At 52.7% G+C, this 19,673-nt stretch overlaps 1 protein-coding gene across 2 annotated transcripts in view; it reads left to right on the top strand.

Moving 5' to 3' along the window:
• PEPD (peptidase D) overlaps positions 1-19,673 on the top strand; it is a 110,043-nt gene that overhangs the window by 18,663 nt on the left and 71,707 nt on the right. For both annotated transcript variants that reach the window (XM_057712067.1, XM_057712066.1), the window contains exons 5-7: positions 6,695-6,742; positions 7,887-7,948; positions 16,309-16,353. In XM_057712067.1, coding sequence (XP_057568050.1) covers positions 6,695-6,742; positions 7,887-7,948; positions 16,309-16,353 — 155 coding nt within the window. The remainder of the gene's footprint in view (positions 1-6,694; positions 6,743-7,886; positions 7,949-16,308; positions 16,354-19,673) is intronic.

Raw genomic sequence — 19,673 nt, 5'->3', positions numbered from 1 at the left:
TGCCACAGCCTGGCTGGATATCACGGGACAGCATGGTCTGGCCACCAGCTGCCTCAGCAGTGCCCTAGTTTGGAGAGAGCAGGCGGGAAACATGCATCTCAGACCTCCCTGGGAGGCCCCTCCTTTGCCGGGGCAGTGCCCCTGACTCAGTAGCTGGAGGTGTCTGGTACCTGGGATGTGGCCGCTGCGCTGCACGGAGGGAGGGTGTCTCTTTGAAGGTCTGATCAGGCTTCGCCAGCCCTTCACATGTTGGGAGGCCCTTCCCATAGGCCCTCACCAGCTGCAGATGTCGCTGTCAGAAAAGCCCCCGACTGCAAGAGGCCTGTGGGGTGGGGTGGACTTGGAGAGCCCCTGGCTTTATTTTTATTTTTTTCTTTTACTGACCATGCCGCGCAGCTTGTAGGATCTTAATTCCCCGACTAGGGATTGAACCTGGGCCACAGCAGTGAAAGCCTGGAATCTTAACCACTGGCCAACCAGGGAACTCCCCTCTGGCTTTAATCCTCTTCCCAGCCTGGTTGTCCAGTGGTGTGTGGCCTGGGTAGGTATGTGACTGTCTTCCTGGAGCTTTGAATCTGTCCCCAATCCAGGCAGTCAAAAGGGGCTGCCCCTGACTTCCATTGCCGATAGGACCGGGCTGTGGCAGAGGTGAGAGCACAGCCACGAGCCCCCCTTGTCTCCTTGGGGGACCAAGAACCCCTGATACCACACCACTGCCAGGCACACAGGAGGCCTCTCCTCGTCCCTGGCTGCTGTCACAGCCCCCATCCTCTGTTCAGGTCAGTGCTGGGTAGAACACGAACACTCTGAGGTCATTGCCTGCTGCTCGAAGTTCAGCCCTGGCCGGTAGGATCAGCTGGACGGGGCCCCTCTGTGCCACGTTTCCCCACCCAGAGGTTGTCATACACTGAGAGCTGGGGCGCGGTGTGGAAGTTGCTGGAGGAGCCAGCCAGCTGGAGACCGAGCAGCCCCCAACCCACATCCCCTGGGCAGGACACAGGCTGTGTCAGGGAATGACGGCACTAGGTGACGGGCTGCCTCCCAGGGATCGTGGCCAGAAGCACCGTGTCGTCTGGAACCGGTGTGTCTCAGACCCGTCTGCTTGGGGGCAGACAGCTCACCTTGATGAATACCCGTGCCCATCCCAGCCCGTGCACAGGACAGTCCCACTTCCGTTCTGCTGTCCTGGAAAGCCAGCCCACTTCTCTGTCCATATCCTACCCATCCTCCGAGGCCTTGTGCTGCCCACAGCATCCCCTGCCGACTGCATTCCGCACTGGCAGCCCTCCTCTGGCTCTTGGGACCAGTGGTGCAGATGGCGGGCACTGGCTGTGTTCTGCTCTGTACCCTGCCCTTGACTGTCTTGTCTTTGTCACTAAGGCCCAGTTCTTTCCCCCCAGAGTTTACTATCACGCTCTCCTTGCCCAGTCCCAGGGATGGGTGGACGTCAGAACTGGTCGGGACCCAGGGCTGAACTCAGCAGCCAGGGGCACGGTCTGGGGCAGAAGGTGACCGCACAGGTGGTTAGTCAGCCGTGTGATGGTGCCCGGCCATGGGGCCTCATGGAGGAGTGAAGCTTACATCCACGGGGCCTGTCTCTGCGGCACCTGCTGTCTGGTTGGAGTGTGAAGCAGAGGGGGCTTTTGGTGGATCTTTATTTTATGTCGTGATTTCAGCACCAAGTTATTGGGGGTGACTCATCGCATCTAAAGAGTCTGTTAGTATACACATGACGTGTTGCGTCTACCTCTTTGGGTGTAGCATCTCCAATAGCCTGAACATTTACTTGTCTGCCCCTAACGAGGTCATTTGCCCCTTACCTGGTATTTTATAGTGCTAGAGAGCGAGGGATGCCCGTCCTTAGGTCTGATTTTGTTCTGACCCTCTCCTTTGGCGGGTGTATCCCTCCTGCCTTTGTAAACTGCATCTAAACATTATTGCCCTTTGGGACCTTGACCTTCTGGTTCTCCTCAGTATGAGACCTGGAGGTGGCAGCCTGGGATGGGCCCTGGAGCTCAGCCCACCGAGTCAGAGTGTCTCTGTGCTGCAGCCTCGCAGCCACAGTCTGGTGTTTTTGCTTTTATGACCAGGGTAGAGGGGGGCAGTGGCGGGGGGGGGGGGGTGTTGGGGGCGGGATTGGGGGAACTGAGCTCCATTTACACAGTGATTTCTGGGGAGAAGAAGGAGAGCTGGCCTCCAGATGAGGTAAAACGGAGGTCTTGAGTGTCAAGCCAGAAAAGCCTGTAATGATAGTGTAGAATTACAGCCCCACAGACCAGCTCATTCTGAGTCTGTGTTTATGAAGCGGAATCTTCAGTGAAGGCTTCAGTGGAGGTGTGAGCACAGAGCTTTCTGCAGGGCCCACCGTCATCCGTGTCATCGTTAATTGGCTTGGTCGTGACTGTTACTGCTCTGGATCTTGTTGGGAACGAGGGCTCACGTGGAGTGTGGGACAGGTGCTTCACGCTGGGGCAGCACCCACGGGTTCCAGTAACCTCGGCGGCTCGCACGGACCCCCTCCTCCCTCCGCCCTGTCCCGTGGTGGGCCACAGTCTCACCCCGTGAAGAGGAGGCCACGGCTGCAAGCAGGGAAGGGCCTCGTCCACAGCTCCACGGCCGTGGAGTACCAGAGGCAGGATGTGACCCCACAACCTTTGGACCCCAGAGGCTCACCCTCCACCCCGGCAGTTATCCTGCCAGAAGTGAGGGGATGCTGCAGGATGCATCTACAGGAGATGCCTGTAGAGGTGACAGGGCTCCCAAGTGCCTTTGATTTTCTGTGGCTTGAAATGGAACCCAACTAAAGTACAGATACCTGGGCTGGGAGGCACTCGAGATGCCTGGAGCTACTCCATCATGGAAGGTGACAGGTAGCCCTTTATATCGGGGAAGAGTTCCCTGGGCCAGTTCTGTGGTGCTCAGCTTGATCTAACCTCTGGCAGCCTCAGCCACAAATCACAGACAGGAAGCAGCAGACACTTGTCTCCTCTGGAAGAAGGCAGGCAGCCCCTACCCCAGGCCGTGGCCTGTACACAATACCACATGCACAGTGCAGGTGTCTGATGTAGCACACCTGGCTCTCTAGTTGTCCTCCTCCTATAGGTGATCCTGAGCTTAATTATTGAGAAGGTAGAGTGAACGGTGGCTCCCCTGAGAGAGGGGAGCTCAGGAGAACCTTGACAGGGGCAACTAGGCATTGCTGTTGGTGCAGTTCAGAGGCTGGTGTTCATGGGACGGGAGCGGGCCAGAGAGGGGGCAGGTTTTGTGTTCTCCTCTGTGGCACCAGTGGCAGCGTAACTGGCTCGGATGTAAGAGACTTGGTGGCAGCACAGTGACGGATGCCCCCTGCCTCTCTGCCTTGGTGGGTAGGGGCGTCAGGGAGTGGTGGGGGTCTGTGGTGGGCCCTCTGAACGCTCTGTGGGACTGCTGGCCCCAGGTTACTAGATACACCATTTGTTCATGAGTAACTGCAAATCCATGTTGTTCGTGGCCTTTCTCAGTGTTTAAATTTTGGAAACACATTGAAATTTTTAAATGCATTGCCAGCCACCAGTGTGCAGCCCTGTTTCAGACCACCATGAAAAAGGTTCTCTTTTAAAAGCTTTGCTTTTTACACAGTAAAGCCCAGCTCCCTGGAGCAGTGCAAGCTTTCTTGACAGCACTGGTCAAGATTTGTCCAGCTCTTTTTTCTGGATCATTGAAGAGTGGCCCGCAAGCCTGGTAGGAGCTCTGGGCACGAGGGTGCATGAGGTGTCCTTGGGAAGCCTCTGATTGTCCCCAGGGGAGGGTCCTTGTCCACAGGTCTCTGAAGAGTTCTGTGCGTGCCATCCACCGCGACCTGCCGGAGAGGCCAGGCTACCTAGGAAACTGATGCTGCGGCGTGAAGCAAGGCAGGGGCGTTTCACAGCACTGGTTCATGAGAGCTGATGGGTCCCCAGTGACCACCACTCCATGGCAACAAGGCCCCATGTGGACAGAGCCATGTCCCGTGTGCAGAGCTGCATTTCCCACCGGTGACACAGAGCTGCCTCAGGTCGCCTTAATTTCAGAGGCAGGGAATCAGGGTGTGCTGATGAGAGTGTAGCGCTGATGGGTCCCTGCAGGGAATGGCGAGTGCAGCTGCCTGGCTGGGAGAGGTTTTGCAGCCACAGAGGTAACCAGAGCCCACTCAAGCGGTCGTGATCAATAAAAGCCGCTGCCCTGCCAGGACCATCAGGCGCCCGGCCTGCTGTCAGGCCGCCCCCATCCGTCTGCGCATTGGGCGGCACTGAGAGGCCTGCTTTCTGCTCCATTATCCCAACCTGCACGTCCTGAGTCACCGCCAGGAGAAAAACCATCAGCCTGCACACTTGTTATCCCGCTCCTCTCTCCCAAGGACAATAGCGCATACAGTCCCCAAGTGCCTGCTTGCGCTCTGGCTGTGCTGCTGGAATTGACGGACCCATTCTGTGCTGATGAATGTAGACCCTTCAGTCGCCGTAACAACACACCCAGGACCCAACAGGTGTGGCTCTGGTTCCTTCTAATGAGCGGCGCCCTCCTCGAGGAGGGCCTGGAGAGAGCAGCGACTCACCACGCCGTTGTGTATGCAGCCCAGAGGCCGGCCTTCCGTCATTCTCTGGGCAGTTACTGAGCAAACGAGGAGGGTCCAGGGAGATGGAGCGTCGGGCCCACTGGTGGAGGGCGGTTGGTACACTGCAGAGCCATCTGGCCATGAGCATCCAAACCTTGACAAAGTGTGGGGCTTGTCATCCAGCAGTTTCACTGGGTCACTTTTTTTTTTTTAAGTCCCTTCCAGTTGTAGGAGTCTATTTTTTTTTTAAATTTATTTATTGGCTGCATTGGGTCTTTGTTGCTGTGTGTGGGTTTTCTCTGGTTGTGGTGAGCAGGGGCTACGTTTCATTGTGGTGCATGGGCTCCTTCTTGCAGTGGCTTCTCTTGTTGCGGAGCACAGGTTCTAGGCGTGCGGGCTTCAATAGTTGTGGCACACAGGCTCAATAGTTGTGGTGCATGGGCTTAGCTGCTCAATGGCATGTGGGATCTTCCTAGAGCAGGGATCGAACCCGTGTCCCCTGCATTGGCAGGTGGATTCTTAACCACTGCGCCACCTAGGAAGTCCCTTCCACCTCCTTTTTATAAGAAAGTCATTTTTTTTTAAGGAATGTATTTTAAGGAAATAGACTCTTTGTCCATCAGGGCATGATTTGTAATAATTAATCGTTAGAAATAATGGAAGTGCCCAATAGAGGAATAAATAAATCAGCTGTGCCAGATCTGTTAAGAGAATATGACACAGCCACCACTGTGCTCTCTTTTAACTGTGAACCTGGGCAGATTAACCCATAAGCTTCTTCATTGGTGAAATCTGGACATTCGCAGGACCAGCCTCCTGGGTGGTTACGGGGGCGGAGTCTGCAGTGAATGGCACAGGCTGTAATCGGGGGCTCCCTGGACATTTACCAACCCCCACGGTAGTGACTGGTGAAAATGGCATGTTTGAAGAATATTTAATGACAGGAAATAAGCGAAGCATGTAACTTCATATGATCCAAATGTCGTTACAGATCTCTGTTTTTATGTGCAGAGATAAAAAGTCTCGGGGGAGGGTTTTGTAGGTCTGTTTTATCTTTTTATAGTTTTTAGTATCATCCAGGTTTTCTCTGGGAGCCTCTCAGTATTAAAAAGCATATGTATACGTATGTCAAAACTTATCAAAATACACGCTTCAAATAACGTGCAGCGTGGAGTATGTCGGTGATGGCTCGGTAAAGCTGTTGAAACAACAAACAACAAATCCTCCTCACTCTCGCCCTGTGCCAGGCTGTTAGAGTTTAGGGTGGGAGCGTGGGGAGGGGGCTCAGATACAGTGGGAGCTGCCATGGCCAAGATGCAGAGTGGACTGCAGCTGGTGGGGCCAGGGGAGGAAGAAGGCGGTCCCACCGGGGTGGCAGGCACCCTTGGGGTACGGATGTCATGGCCGGTGCAGTGTGATGGGCACTTTGCCGAGGGAATGAGGGCTGTCAGGGGGGCAGTAGAGGAGGGAGTCAGCCAACCTGCTGGGGGGCCAGGGACCTCCGTCCTGAACACAAATTGATGAAGCGGCTGAGATGGGGAGAAGGCGCCTCAGGCGGAGGTGAGAGTCCAGGCAGACGCGTGGAGAGGTGGGATTGCGTGGCACGCTTGTTCAGGGGGTTGGGTAAGGAAGCAGCCAGCAGGCCGGGGCCTAAGTGGGCCGTGGGAAGGATGGGGAGCGAGGCTGCAGGGTTGGCGGTGGCTAGCTCCGTGTGGTCGGGGGATGAATGGCGGCAGGGAGGAGGGCGTCCACCCTGGGGACCGGAGGCTGGTGGGGCCAGTGCCTAAGAGATTACCAGAACGGGTCTTTCACGAGGGACTGGGCAGATGAACAGAGGTGCTGGCCTTGGAGGGCGGGTGGGTCTGGCTCTTTGGAGCTGGGATCTGGGGGGGGCCCAGAGGCAGGGCAGCACGTGGATAGGTGTGCGAGGTTTAGGTTTGAATCCCTCTCTGCCACCGCGTAGCTGTGTGGCTTTCAGAAGTCCCTTATTCTCTGTAAACTTCCTGTTGTGAGGATATGCTTGATCAGAATGCGCTGTCTTTATTTGGTAACGCTGGTACTTCATCTCCATCAGCCTTCCTGTGGTGGCGCTAAAGTGGGTTTTTCTTCCTGACCTTTCAGATCGCCAGTATCCTGACATCACGGAGCCCTTCTGTCCTCCTCACTTTGGTAAGTGGCTGGTGTTCAGGGACCAGGCGGTGTTTAAGTACAGGGAGGGGCTGCAGGGAGCCGCTTGCCCCTGCCGAGGTCAGAGCTGTTGGGAGGATTGAACACTGAGAGCAACGGTCATTGGTGATAAGTACTAACACCTCAGACTGCATTGCTGAACGTGTCGGGCCACGTCCTCCAGCCTCCAGCCGCCCTGGGCTGTGTCCTGTCCTGAGGCCACTGTGGGCAAGACGCCACACATACTCCGAGGGTGAAAACCGGACTGGAGGGTGTATTGTGTCAGGCTGAGCTCTGGGGGTTTGTGGATGTGGAATATCAATTTATCCACCCTGTGTCTCCTCCGTTGTTGATAGAATTTGAAAAACACACCCTTCGCATCTGTGCAGGAGGGCGCTGGGCTGTGTGGCATCAGACGTCGGACTCGGGGCACTGAACGGCCGAGGTCCTGCTGCAGCCTGGGGCAGGCAGGGGTGCACGGTGCACGCTAGCAGGGTGGTGGGGGTGCTGGGGCTGTGCAGTTGCTCTAGGAGGAAGCCTGTTTCTTACGCTCCTTCAGCCTTGGGGAGCTTCAAATACGAAGAGTGTGCAGCCCTTCTTTCCTCCCAAAGCAACCCTACTCTCCTTTGTTGATTTTTACAGAAGTAGTTTTTCCCAGTTATTTTGGTTAGCACTACACATGATCTCTTTTTCCTGCCCTGCTGTTTTGAAGGCTGAGAAGAAAACATGATGGTGGTCACGGAGGGTCCAGTGTGCTTTATGTGGGGGGAGGGGGGATACAAGTAGACATTGACCTGGAGGTCTTGAGGAAGAATTAAAAGGCGATTTAAAAAGCTTGGCCTCTCTGGCGATGGCATGTTTTCCTCTGAATCCTTTGTTTTGTCTCTGCTCCTGGTCTGGGCTCTTCTCACCCCGCCCCTGCCTGTGCCCAGGTGGCCTGAGCTGGGGTCAGCAAAGTGCTTGGACAGAGGAGGCCTTGCTTTCTCTGCTTTTCAAGAGAAAGAAGGGCTGCCCCTGTGCTGGGCCCGGCCCGAAAGGCAGGAAAGGCTGGGTTGACCGGGCTGAGGTGGGGGCTCCCCGGCCTTACCCAGTCCCGCGAGGCCCCGTGTGGCGGGTCTGCGCCCTCACACTCCTCCTCTCTCCGCAGCGTGGCGTCAACACCGACAGCGGCAGCATCTGCAGGGAGGCCTCCTTCGAGGGCATCAGCCAGTGAGTCCTGGGGCCCCGGGAGCCGTCTTCCTTCGTCCTCTAGCAGCTCACATCTTCACCAGCAGGCCTGGCCTGCAGACCAGACACAAAACACACACACAGGAGGATGCTGACAAGGGCTTAGATTGGGTATTTTGAGGAAATGCTTAGAAAAATAATTTGCCTACATTCACGCCAACTTTGACTTTAAGGATGAACGCCACGTCCTCTGAAGTTCTGTCATGAGAGCACAGGCTGCCGGGTGCGTGGGGAGCCCTGGCCGCCGTGCACACTCAGGAGGCGGCCGCTTTCCCTGCAGGGACCTTCTCTGAGCTCTGTGGTTTTCGTTCTCATCAGCCCCCTCCCCTCACTTCTAGCCCCTGACCTCCCCCAGCCTGGCTCGCAACTCCCGTGTCCCATGCCGCCCCAGTCGCAGGTAGGGCCCCCCTTACCTGCCCTCGCTCCCCAGTGTAGCCCCAGGCGGAGCCCCCAGGCCTGTCCCCCCTTCTAGGCCTCTCCAGGCAGGAGGGCAGGTGTTGGGCACAGGGAGCACAGCACCTCGCCCGCCTTGCCACCCTCACGCCCTGGCCCCTTGGAGGAGGGCCGCCTACCAGCCGTGCCTGCGTCCCCGGGCTGGCTGCCAGCTGGCCTGGAGGTGGTGGTGGGGGGTATCTGAGGGGCCTGAAGCTGCAGCAGACGAGCCCTTGAGGGGCTGCTGAGTGTGGACAGCCTGCCGTGTCTCCTGTTCCTCTGGCCTTGGCCCCTCCCCCACCACCCGTACCCTGCACCAGGGCATCCTCTGGCGTCCTTTGCTGGACCCAGGCAGCAGCAGAGGAAGTGCTTTATAATTATGTATGAGCCTGAGCCACGGGAGTCTGTGCGTATGCGTGATGTAGGGTGATTAGGAGGGATTATGAGCTCATAAATATGTATCACCTCCCCCAATGATGAGCGCGGTGGGGTGGGGGAGCGGGTATCAGGTTTGCTTCTTTTCATCGCCCCAATCTCCGCATCCTCTTGGGAGTTCCCCAGAGCGGCCGTGCCTCCCACACCAGCAGTGATTAGCCCAGCTCGTTGAGATGCTGGCCGTGGAGCCGCTGTCTTTCCCCCAGGCCCTTGAGGCGGGCGGTGCGGGGCGCGGCCAGCTGCTGCCTGTCCTGAGCCGAGCCTCCCCTGGTCCCCCAGCACCGCCGGGGGCCAGGGCTCCCGTGCCCTGCTCACCTGCCTCCACCAGCACCGTGGAATGCCTCTGGTCCCGTGGGCTGGCCTCTCCAGTCTTGGCTTGGGTCTCTGCCTTGTGGGGAAGGCCCTGAGCTGGGGGGAGGGGGCCCTGGTGGCAGCCACGCCGACCGGTTCTGTGACCTCAGCAGAACGTGCTCTGAGCCTCAGCTCCCCCGCATGTAGCGTGGTGCTCCTCAGGCTTGCCGTGGGATGAAATGAGGTCCGCTCATCCAGAGCCTGGCGTGGAGCCGGTGCCTAATGAACAATTGTCCACGAAGAGGCCCCCATCGTGCCCCAATGCCCCACCAGTTTCCCCAGCTGTGTAGTGGGCCAGTGGACTTCAGGATCTCTGATGACAAGATTCCTGAATGTCAGTGAGCTGTGGGGCTTCTTGGCTGTGAGGTCTTTGCTCGCTCCGCCCCCCAGCCAAGGTCTCTGCTGCCAAGAACGGCTCCTCAAGCACTGGGGGCACAGGTCCCATGGGTGGTATGGCAGGGGTGGCTCCTGGTTGCTCCCTAAGGTTTTCTGGGGGAGAGGCGGGGGACCCCAGGGACATCACCACTGTCTGTGAGCAGTGGAAGCTTAGCCCTCGTCCCCACTCCCCCGGGAGGAGTCCCGCTGTGAACTGACCTCTCCCTCCACTGAGCAGACCCCAGCCTCTGTTCCCTGCTGCTTACGGAGTCTCTGTGGCCCCGGCCAAGAGCTCAGAGGAGGCTGTGCTCGGTCAGCACCCCCACCGCACCTTGGGAGGCTTTTTGGAGAGCCTGAACTTTGCACACTCTCCTAGGCACTGGGCTGTCGCTCTCCAACCCGTGGTCCATTCCAGATGGGGGCTGACTGTGGGCTGCTCCCCAGGCCTCTCACTGCTGGGCTGAGCGCCTGCCCCCATACTGGGGGGATTTGTTTCCACACCCACGTGGCGGGCTGAGTTTTCTGACTTGGCTGAAGTACCGCAGGTGAGAGCCCTCCCTGCCTTGGGGTCCCCTGGCCCGCCTCCTACCCCTCCCCTCCTGTCCCCTCACACCTTGCTCTGGGCCTCACGTCCCACTGTGGCTCTGCCCTTAGGGGTTACTCTGTTTGGGCCCCCCCACCCCCCCACCCCACACGCCGTGGCTGCTGACCTTGGGCCCCTTCCAGCGTCTTGCCTGCGGAGAGTCGTGTCTGTATTCCTGGGGTCTGGGTGCAGCTCAGTCCCCTGCCTCAGCACCCCAGCTCTGTCACCTCTCGGCCCCTGCGCCAGGCTGGAGAGGCCCTTGTCCTCCAGAGCCGCTGCGGCTCAGTGACCGCGTTCACCTGCCTGCTGTGAGCATCTCCAGCTGTTTGCGGGAATAATAATAGCCTGTTTCTTAAGCAAGATGAATCTTGCTGTCGTCCTACTTTCCAGCCCTCAACTGCTTCTATCCTCGGTCGCTTCTCACTGCCCTAATGACGTGCCTCATTCCTGGAATTTTTGTTTTTGACCCTTCTGAACTTCTCTGCAACACCTCCCATCTTGGATCCTTGATTGACCTGCTCTGGCAGAAGTTCAGGTTTTGGCTTCGGTTTGTCCTGATGGGCCAACCCAAGCTACCTTTATTCCTTGGCCTGGGGGCAGGAGGGAGCTTGTGGTGGAACAGTGGCCTCACCTATTCACCCATACCTAACCCTCCAGGCCCTGGTCTAACTGGGCGGTCAGCCTGTGACCTTCTCTCCAGCCTGTGGCTCCTCAGGGTTGGCTGCCTCAGGCCTATCACCTTGGTGGGGCCGTGGCTTTGGTCCTGGGAGCCCTCAGGCTTCCCAGATCAGGGCCAGGGTGCCTGCTGCCTGCGGCAGGGGGTGTGCCAGGTGTCACAATGGTGGGATCGGCAGAGGACTGGAAGCAGGGAGGCAGAGGCAGGTGGGGGAGGGTAAACATGCACTGAGATCTCCCTGTGGCGAGGGGTCCCTGGACTCACTTAGGGGTGTGGCTTTGTCCTCCCTGGGGAGCCAGGGTGTGATTGTGCTGGGGTGAAGGGAGCAGGTGGGGACAGTCTGCAGGCCTTGTGTTGAGTTTGACTCCAGCCTGGGCCACAGCTCCCTGCATGGCAGGATCCACTCAGGGACAGCTCCCAGGAAACGTGTGGAAGGAGAAGGCCCTGTCGTGGGCTCTGGCCAGAGGATAGGGTCAGGCACTCATTGCCAGATCCTGGTAAGGGCAGGGCCAGGCTGGTCTGTGGAGAAGGTAGCTCTGTAGTAAAGACCACTTCTTCCTGGGGGCTGCACATACCACAGCTGCCTGGAGCAGCTGGTTCCTGCAGCCTGGGAGCAAAGGCAGACATGATTAGTCTTTGTTAGCATCTGAGGAGGTAGACTTGAGAGCAGATTTTCCTGAGAGAGAGAGAGGCAGACAGACTCTGGCTATGAAGGGAAAGAGATTTTCTGTGGGGGGCCAGGTGGCCTATGGGCTGCCTTCCTGGCCTGAGACAGTTCTCTCCAAGGCAGGCAGACTGCCCAGGAACCCTGGGTAGGGGCAGTGAATACAGAGCACTCTGTCTCACGCTGTTGTCTGATGGATAAATATGGTCGATATTTTACATCAGCTGGTTTTTCAGGATAAGCATATTTCTTATCTTTTGGCATTTACTTAAATTGCCTTGCATATTTGAAGACAATTGGTTACAAATTAATTCCATTTAAATAAACAGTTAAATATGAAATTGCTGAATTTGGGGGTGATTAATGCAGAAATATTAATGTTCAGAGATGTGAATTTTTAAACCCAAGAAATAGAGGGACATTATTAAAACTTGACAGTTACAATAAAATGCCAGTCTGTGGTGTGGGGACCAGTGGCTTTCTGGTTGCTGTTAACTTATGTATCAAGTTAATAATTCAGATTGAGGTCCTGATTATGGGTCATGGAATCTCCATGAGGCTCCTGAAGAGCCAGGAACCTACCCCGGGCTCCAGTGTGAGTGGAGTGAGGGGGCCTTCCAGGGTCTGTTCTCCATCCCCGAGTTAGAAACTGCAGGGAGGAGCGTGGGGGCTGGGGCAGGGCTGGCTGGGCCCATGCTACTCACCCTCCATCACCCAGCCCACAGGTGGAGCCCACCAGCAAGGTGCCCTCTGCTTCCAGGATATTCCCCACCCGCATGGGCTCTGGTGGGCTTTGTTGTTGTTCTTACACAATTATTACATGCTTGTTGTAGAAAGCTCTAACTACCACAGAGGTGAAAGCAAGAAATGTTCAAATTTCATTACCTGAGTATTAAACCGTTGACATTGCAGTGAATGTGTTTTGGACTCTTATGTGTGTATGTGAGTGTGTTTCTCTATCTGGGTGTTTTTGTGTCTGAGTGTGCATTCGTGTGAGTTTGTGTTTGTGTGTAAATTTGGGTGTGGCTCTTTGTGTGTTTGTCTAAGTATATGCCTTTGTGTGTGTGTGTGTGTGTGTCTGTGTTTGTATTTGCCTGTGTCCGTGAATATACATCTGTGTGTGTCTGCCTGTGCCTCTTTTCTAAGCGTATGCCTGCCTGTGTGTGTGTGTGTGTGTGTGTGTGTGTGTGTGCGTGCGCGCGCACACGTGTGTGTGTTTGCATTTGTGTCTTTGTGCATGGTCACCTTGCTGCTCGTGTGTGTGTGTGTGCATGTGGGTATATGTATGTATGTTTTGTAACATGAGATTTTATGGCGTGTTCGGCTTTTGAAGAGATAGGCCGTTGCTTTTCCTAGCATCAAAGTGACATTTGGCGGAATGGGAGACAGAGTCTAGATTGCCGTCTTTATTTATGTCATCTGCTGCTCTGTTCCTCACTCTGAGCCATGTTGGCTGTCTGTGGTCTCTTTGATATTTCACAAGTAGGGCTTGATTTTACAACATTTTGGTTGACTTTGAATTAAGTAGTCTTATTTTTATAGTTAGGGATCCCGAAAGCTTTGAAGCTCTGGAATCCTCTCAGTCTGCTGATACCTCCTTCTCTCTCCCTATCCCTTTCCCTTCTTCAGCCAGGAGTAGGGGTGCCAGCTGCACACCACAGCATTAGATAGATGCTTTCAAACACCTGTCAGTGAGGCCATGAAGAATTCCTGGTTGGTCACAATCCTGTATGCCCCGTGTGTAATATCCTGGCTTGAGATGCAGCAGGGCTCAGAATCCTGAGGGTTGAAGGCTTGCCAAGGCTTCTCTGCTGAGGCCCATACATTGTCCTGGGCCACATTGCGCTTACCTAACTGTCTCACTGATAGCTTGAACTCTGAGTCACACATGACACAAGTGTCAGGGATGTGCCCCAGCCTGATCCTTCTGTCTCCTGGGCTCCCTTTTCAGTTATGTTCATCTTATCAAGGAACAACTTTTGGCTTTGTAGGTTTTTCCCAATTGTATGTTTGCTTTTTATTTAATTGATTTCTGCTTTAAAATGTTTTCATCTAGTTTCTTTAGGTTTTATTTGTTCTTCTAGCTTCTTGAGACAGAAGAAAGGGGCATTTCTGGGATGGAAATTTAGATCATTGATTTTCAGTGTTCTTTTCTACTGTCTACATTTAGAGCTATAAATTTTCCTCTAAGCACTGCTTTAGCTGTATTTCATATTTCATGTTTTTATTTTCTAATTTCATTGTTATCTCTTCTTTGAATGGTAGTTACTTAGAAGTTTATTGCTTAATTCCCAAACAGCTTTGGATTTTATAGTTTTCTTTCTGTTATTGATTTCTAGTTTAATTCTACTGTCATCAATGAATACTCTCTGTATTTCAACCCTTTGAAATTTGTTGCAACTTACAACATATGATCATTATGATAAGTGTTTCATGTGTAATTAAAGAGAGCATATTGTTTGCAGTTGTTGGCTGTATGTCCGTGATGTCAGGTTGGTTAATTGTATTGTTCATATGCTCTGCATCTTTACTGATTTCTCTGTTTGCTTGTTCTGTCATCAGAAGAGGTATGTGAAAATCTCAAACTATGCTTGTGGATTTATCTGTTTCTCATTTCTGTTCTGTCAATTTCTATAAATCGATTTTATTATAATAAAGTTTATATACAATAAAATTCATTGTATAGTTCAGTAAGTTTTAAAAAATAGCTTTGTTGGGATAGAATTCACATAACCTTACAATTGACCCACTTAAACTGTACAATTAAGTGCCTTTTATATGCTTATAGATTTGTGCAATCTTCATCACAATTTTAGAATATTTTCATCACCCTAAAAGAAACACTGTGCCCATTAGCAGTCATTCCCCTGGCTACCACTAATCTACTTTCTGTCTTTGTGGATTTGCCTACTCTAGCATTTGTATAATGGAATCATGTAATATGTGGCCTTTTATATCTGGCTTCATTCACTTACGGTGTTTTCAGATGTCATCCATGTTGTAGCATGAATCCGTACTTTGCTCATTTTTATGGCTGAAAAATATCCCAGTCTAGGCATATGTTGGTTTCTGTTTGCATAATATGTCTTCCCATCCTTTCACTTTCATCTTGTGTCTTTGAGTCTAAAATGTCTCTTTAGAGTATATGGTTGAATCATTTTTTTTCATCTATTCTGCCAATCCTTGTCTTTTCATTAGAAAATTTAATCCATTTAGATGTAAAGTAGTCACTGATAAGGAAGACCTTCTTTCTGCCATTTTGTTATTAGTTTTCTGTATCATATGTTGTTTTTGTTCCTCAGTTTCTCCATTATGCCCTTCTTTTGTGTCGCATTGATTTTTTTTTTTGCACTGTACAGTTTTGATTCCATTTTTATCTCATTTTCTGTATATTTTAATTATTTTCTTAGCAGTTACCCAGAGGGTTACAAATGACCTCTTAAACTTGTAATAATCTAGTTTGCATTAATATCAATTGATTTCAATAGTACACAAAAATTATGCTGCTTTCCCTTGTGCTGTTATTGCACACAGTTTGCATTTTTATCCACTTTGTGATGATCTACACAGGTTTATAATTATTGGTTTTTGCAGTTGTCTTTTAAATCAGATAGGAGAGAAATAGGACTTACAAACAAAAAATACATTTACACTTTTTCTATTCTTGCCTATGTAATTACCTTTACCAGTGCCCTCTTTCTCCTTATGTGGATCCTTAGTTACTCTCTAGTAACTCCTTTCACTATAGTCTGAAAGACTCCTTTTTGTGTTCCTTATAGGCTTGGTCTTCTAGTGATGAATTCTCTCAGTTTTTATTTATCTGGGACTGTTTTCTCTTTCATTTTTGAAGCATAGCTTTGCTGGATATGGAATCTTGGTGGACAGGTTTTTTTCTTTTAGCACTTTGAATATGTCATCCCATATTCTGCCTTCTGGCCTCTGTAGTTTCTGATGAGAAATCAGCCATTAGTCTTATTGAAGATTCTTTGTACGTGATGAATTTATTTTCTCTTACTGCTTTTAAGATTTTCTTTTGACAGTTTGATTATGCATCTGTGTATGGATCTTTTTGAGTTTATCCTACGTGGAGTTCATTGAGCTTTATGGATGTTTACATTGATGTTTGTCATTAAATTGGCAAAGTTTTTGGCCATTGTATTTTCAAATATTCTTCTGCTCCATTATCTCTCTCCTTTTCTTCTGGGACTCTTATTATGTACGTGTTGATATACTTGATGGAAGAGGCTATGCTCTCTGCCTAGTGAGGGTGGAGGATGGCATTTTTGTTTGTTTGTTTTTAATAAATTTATTTATTTATTTATTTATTTATTTTGGCTGCATTGGGTCCTTGTTTCTGCATGTGGGCTTTCTCTAGTTGGGGTGAGTGGGAGCTACTCTTTGTTGTGGTGCACAGGCTTCTCATTGCTTGTCTTGTTGCAAAACAGGGCTCTAGGTGCACAGGCTCAGTAGTCGTGGTGCACAGGCTTAGTTGCTCTGCAGCATGTGGGATCTTCCTGGACCAGGGATCTAACCTGTGTCCCCTGCATTGGCAGGCGGATTCTTAAGCACCGCACCACCAGGGAAGTCCCAAGGATGGCGTTTTGCAGCCAAGCAGCTTGTTCTCCAACTGACTACACTTGGAGGACATGGCCCAGGCTGCCAGGTCTGCTGCAGGAAGTGAGCAGCAGGCCTTCTATTGCCCAGGGAGCCATGAAGTTAAAGTCCTCTTGGTCAGACCTTTTCTTGGTATGTCTTAAATGAAGTATTTCTTGCTGGGAGGTGATAGACCATTAAACTAATGGACTTGGCTTGTTTTCTCCCTGTAGGTTCAATGTCAACAACACCATTCTTCACCCGGAGATTGTGGAATGGTGAGTATGGCTTGTGGCTGTTTGTTGTGCTCCACCCAGGAGGGTGAGAGACCTTGCTGTTGCCACCCGCTCCATCTCAGGGAGCCTCGCAGACAAGCTGGTCCCTGGGACCTCTTCTCTCAGCCTCTTCTGTTTTTGTTGTTTTTCAGTTGGTCTGTGTTTCCAAAGGCCGCGAGTCACTTGAATGTCAATTAAATTTCTCTTTGTCTTTATTTCGGAGTTTTTAAAAGAAATCTTAACCATAAATGAGCCAAACTTGTATAGCTCAAAGTAGATTGTGAAGAAGAACAAACATAAACATTATACATAATCCTGTTACCAGAAAGGTAAACACGTTTTCCTCATGTCACACATGCGCCTTAGTTAGCTGGCATCCTTTTTACATGTTTTATGTTGCCTGACCTTTTTTCTTCCTGGTACTGGCAGCCCCTACCTGCAGCATGGTTTCTGTTGGGTCACAGCAAGGTGAGCCACCTCCAGTTGGGCATCACCTCTGTGGGCCCTGGAAGAGCCCTCCATCGCTGATGTGCTACCAGTGTTCTTCCTAAGCCGTCGAGTTGCTTGTTGACGGCACTACAACGTTTAGTTGTTGTGTGCCTGCGCTTATTCTGAAGGTAGGAGAGGAGAGGCGGGGCTTTGGCCGCATCATCCCCTGACTGGGAGGCGTGTGGACTCCTCACGCCTGATCTATAGGCCATGCGTCAAGTTCCCCATCTAGTTGGGAGGCCTCGCTTACCTAGTCTTGGAGCTTAGGAACACTGTGGCCTGAGGACAAGGATGAGTCAGCTGGTAAGATTGGGGGAAGCGCAGAGTGGGGAGGAGGAGAGAGTGGTCCAGGCCAAGGGGCTACTTGTTCAAAGGCTGGAGACAGGAAAAGTTAGTGGCTTTGTGTGGCCAGCCTAGAGCCACACCCTGGGGAAGTGGCCCCTGAGGTTGGTCAGAGAGACGGGCAGGGGCTGAGTGGCTGCCTGCACTTCATCTTGAGAGAAATGGAAACCGGGAGAAACCTTCAAGGATTTAGGCAGGAGAAAGATAGGGTCGGGTTTGCGTTCTTTAAAGCTATGGGGTGGGAGTGGGAGCAGTCTGCCAGTGAAGAGGCTGCTGCAGGGTCCAGGGGGCCGTGGAGGGATGGGGGAGGGTTGAGAGTAAGGGGCAGTCGAGGGGGATGCCCCCGGGAGGAACAGCCTTGATGCCCGTGTGAAGGGCGGAGTTGAAGGTGACTCTGGGTTTTCGTCCTGACAGCTGGGCGGTGTGTCACTGAGATGGGGCGGGTGCCGTGGCAGATGAGGGACTTGTTTGCGGCGTGTGGAGTTGGAGGCAGGTGCCAGTGGGGGGGAGGCTGGGCCAGAGGCGAAGGTCTGAGGGCTGTCGGCTGGCATCCGTACTGACCCCTGGGGGAGCTGGAGGGCGGGCAGGCCGGCAGCTCTGTCGGGAGCCCTGGCCTGGTACCCGTCCCGGCCACACACTCTGTGAGCGTGGGGGCCTGCGTCCTTCCAGTTCACAGCCACCTCGTCTTGTTTTCATAAAGTCACAAATGCCTGGCCCCTCTGTAGCCCCCAGTTGGCAGAAGAATAAATCCTGGATGCTCAGGAACCGTGTCCACTTATGCCCCAGGTGTGACATCCCTCGCGGCCGCTTACGCTGTGGATGCTTTGGAGACCCGGGCTGGGTTATACACCCCAGCATCTCCTGAGGGACAAGTCATGAGTTTGTCACTTTGGAACAAGCACGCTTTCATCCTAGTGACATTTCCAAGGCTCTGAGGTAGATTCTGCGTTCATAAGATACTTCCCAGTTTTATTAAAGCCAGCAGCAACAAGGACTTATTTGGCATTTGATGGCAGTAGAACTATTTTAGAAATGTCACGTTGTCCTGCTGCCTCAGGGGTGTGTTTTAGCAGCATGGGTTCTGGCCTCTGTAGTGACTGCAGTCATTCTTGGAGGGATCCGCGGGAGTCACGGTCCTTGCCCTCCTCCAGGAACTGAAGGAAGGCTTCTGGGTGGAATGGCAGGCAGGCCCCTCATTTACAGGAAAGACCGGGCTTCCATGGTGTTCAGTTATCGCTCATTGATGGGTCTTTGGGCTCTTGTGTCCTAGATGCTTTTACCACCCCCCCCTCTTGGCCCCATGGGGAGAAGTTACCTGGGGTAAGGGAAAGACTATCCAGTTGGGCATATCTGAATTCTAGCCCCAGCCCACCCGCCTCGGGAAGCCACTGAACTTTTCCGAGCCTCAGCTTCTTCATCTGTAAAATGGGGCTGTAGTAACGCCTCATGGACAGTGTGGACGTGAAGGTTCATGCTGCCTAACAATTACCGTAGACCTATGGCTTATAAGAAACAGAAATTTATTTCTCACACTTCTGCAGGCTGAGAGGTCCAAGGCCAAGGTGAGGACCCACTTTCTGGCTCATAGATGGCTGTCTTCTTGCTGTGTCCTCAGATGGCAGAAGGGGTGAGGGAGTTCTCTGGAGTCTCTTTTATAAGGGGACCAATCCCATTCATGAGGGTTCCACCTTCGTGACCTAAGCACCCCCCAAAGATCCTGCCTCCAGATACTATCACATTGGGGATAGGTTTCGACCTATGAATTTGGGGGGAACACAGCGTTCAGTGTATAACACCAAGCCTCAGTTTCCTCATCTGCAAAGTAGACATGGTCTCCCTTGATGGACGGCTCAAGGATTGAGTGAGAGCATAAGTCAGGTGACAACACACCCTTTGAGACTTCCTGTGTGCAAGGTGCTTTGCTAAGCACTCGACACACGTCACCTTATTTAAAGAGGTATTTATGTTATAAGGTAGGGCTCTGATTATCCCCATGCTACAGATGAGCAGACTGAGGCACAGGACAGTGAATTGCCCAAGAAAAAGCCAGGAGCTGAGCCCAGGCCAGTGGTTCCAGGCTCTGGTGCCCCACCATGTGGCTCTGAGGAGCACCCTGGGGGGCGGGGGGTTGCTTCCTGAGTGTCAGCCTCTCGGTTCATTCTTGGCCACCCAACCTGCTCAGAGCCCCTGGCACAGATCTTGTGTGAGGCCAGGGTATGGTGGGGCAGAGGGGACGCGCAGCTAAGCTTCCCCCTGCACCCCGCCACCCACATGCACCTGAGCTCCCACACAGCAGCTGAGCTGGGGATTTGGGATCCTTCCCAGAGCCTGTCTGATTAGGAGGCCACAGGCAGCCTTTCCTAGCACAGGGGAAGCTTCCTTTCCCGTTTGTGTTTGGGTGTCATTCATTTCCTTTCTGTGACTGCTTGATTGTTTTCCATTCTCTCAAGCAGCACCTTTTTGATTTCCTGTAAATTTCTCCATAATCATAC

The sequence above is a fragment of the Hippopotamus amphibius genome, chromosome 16 (assembly GCF_030028045.1).
Source record: "Hippopotamus amphibius kiboko isolate mHipAmp2 chromosome 16, mHipAmp2.hap2, whole genome shotgun sequence".
Taxonomy (NCBI): domain Eukaryota; kingdom Metazoa; phylum Chordata; class Mammalia; order Artiodactyla; family Hippopotamidae; genus Hippopotamus; species Hippopotamus amphibius.
This window is presented reverse-complemented; position numbering and strand designations above follow the sequence as displayed.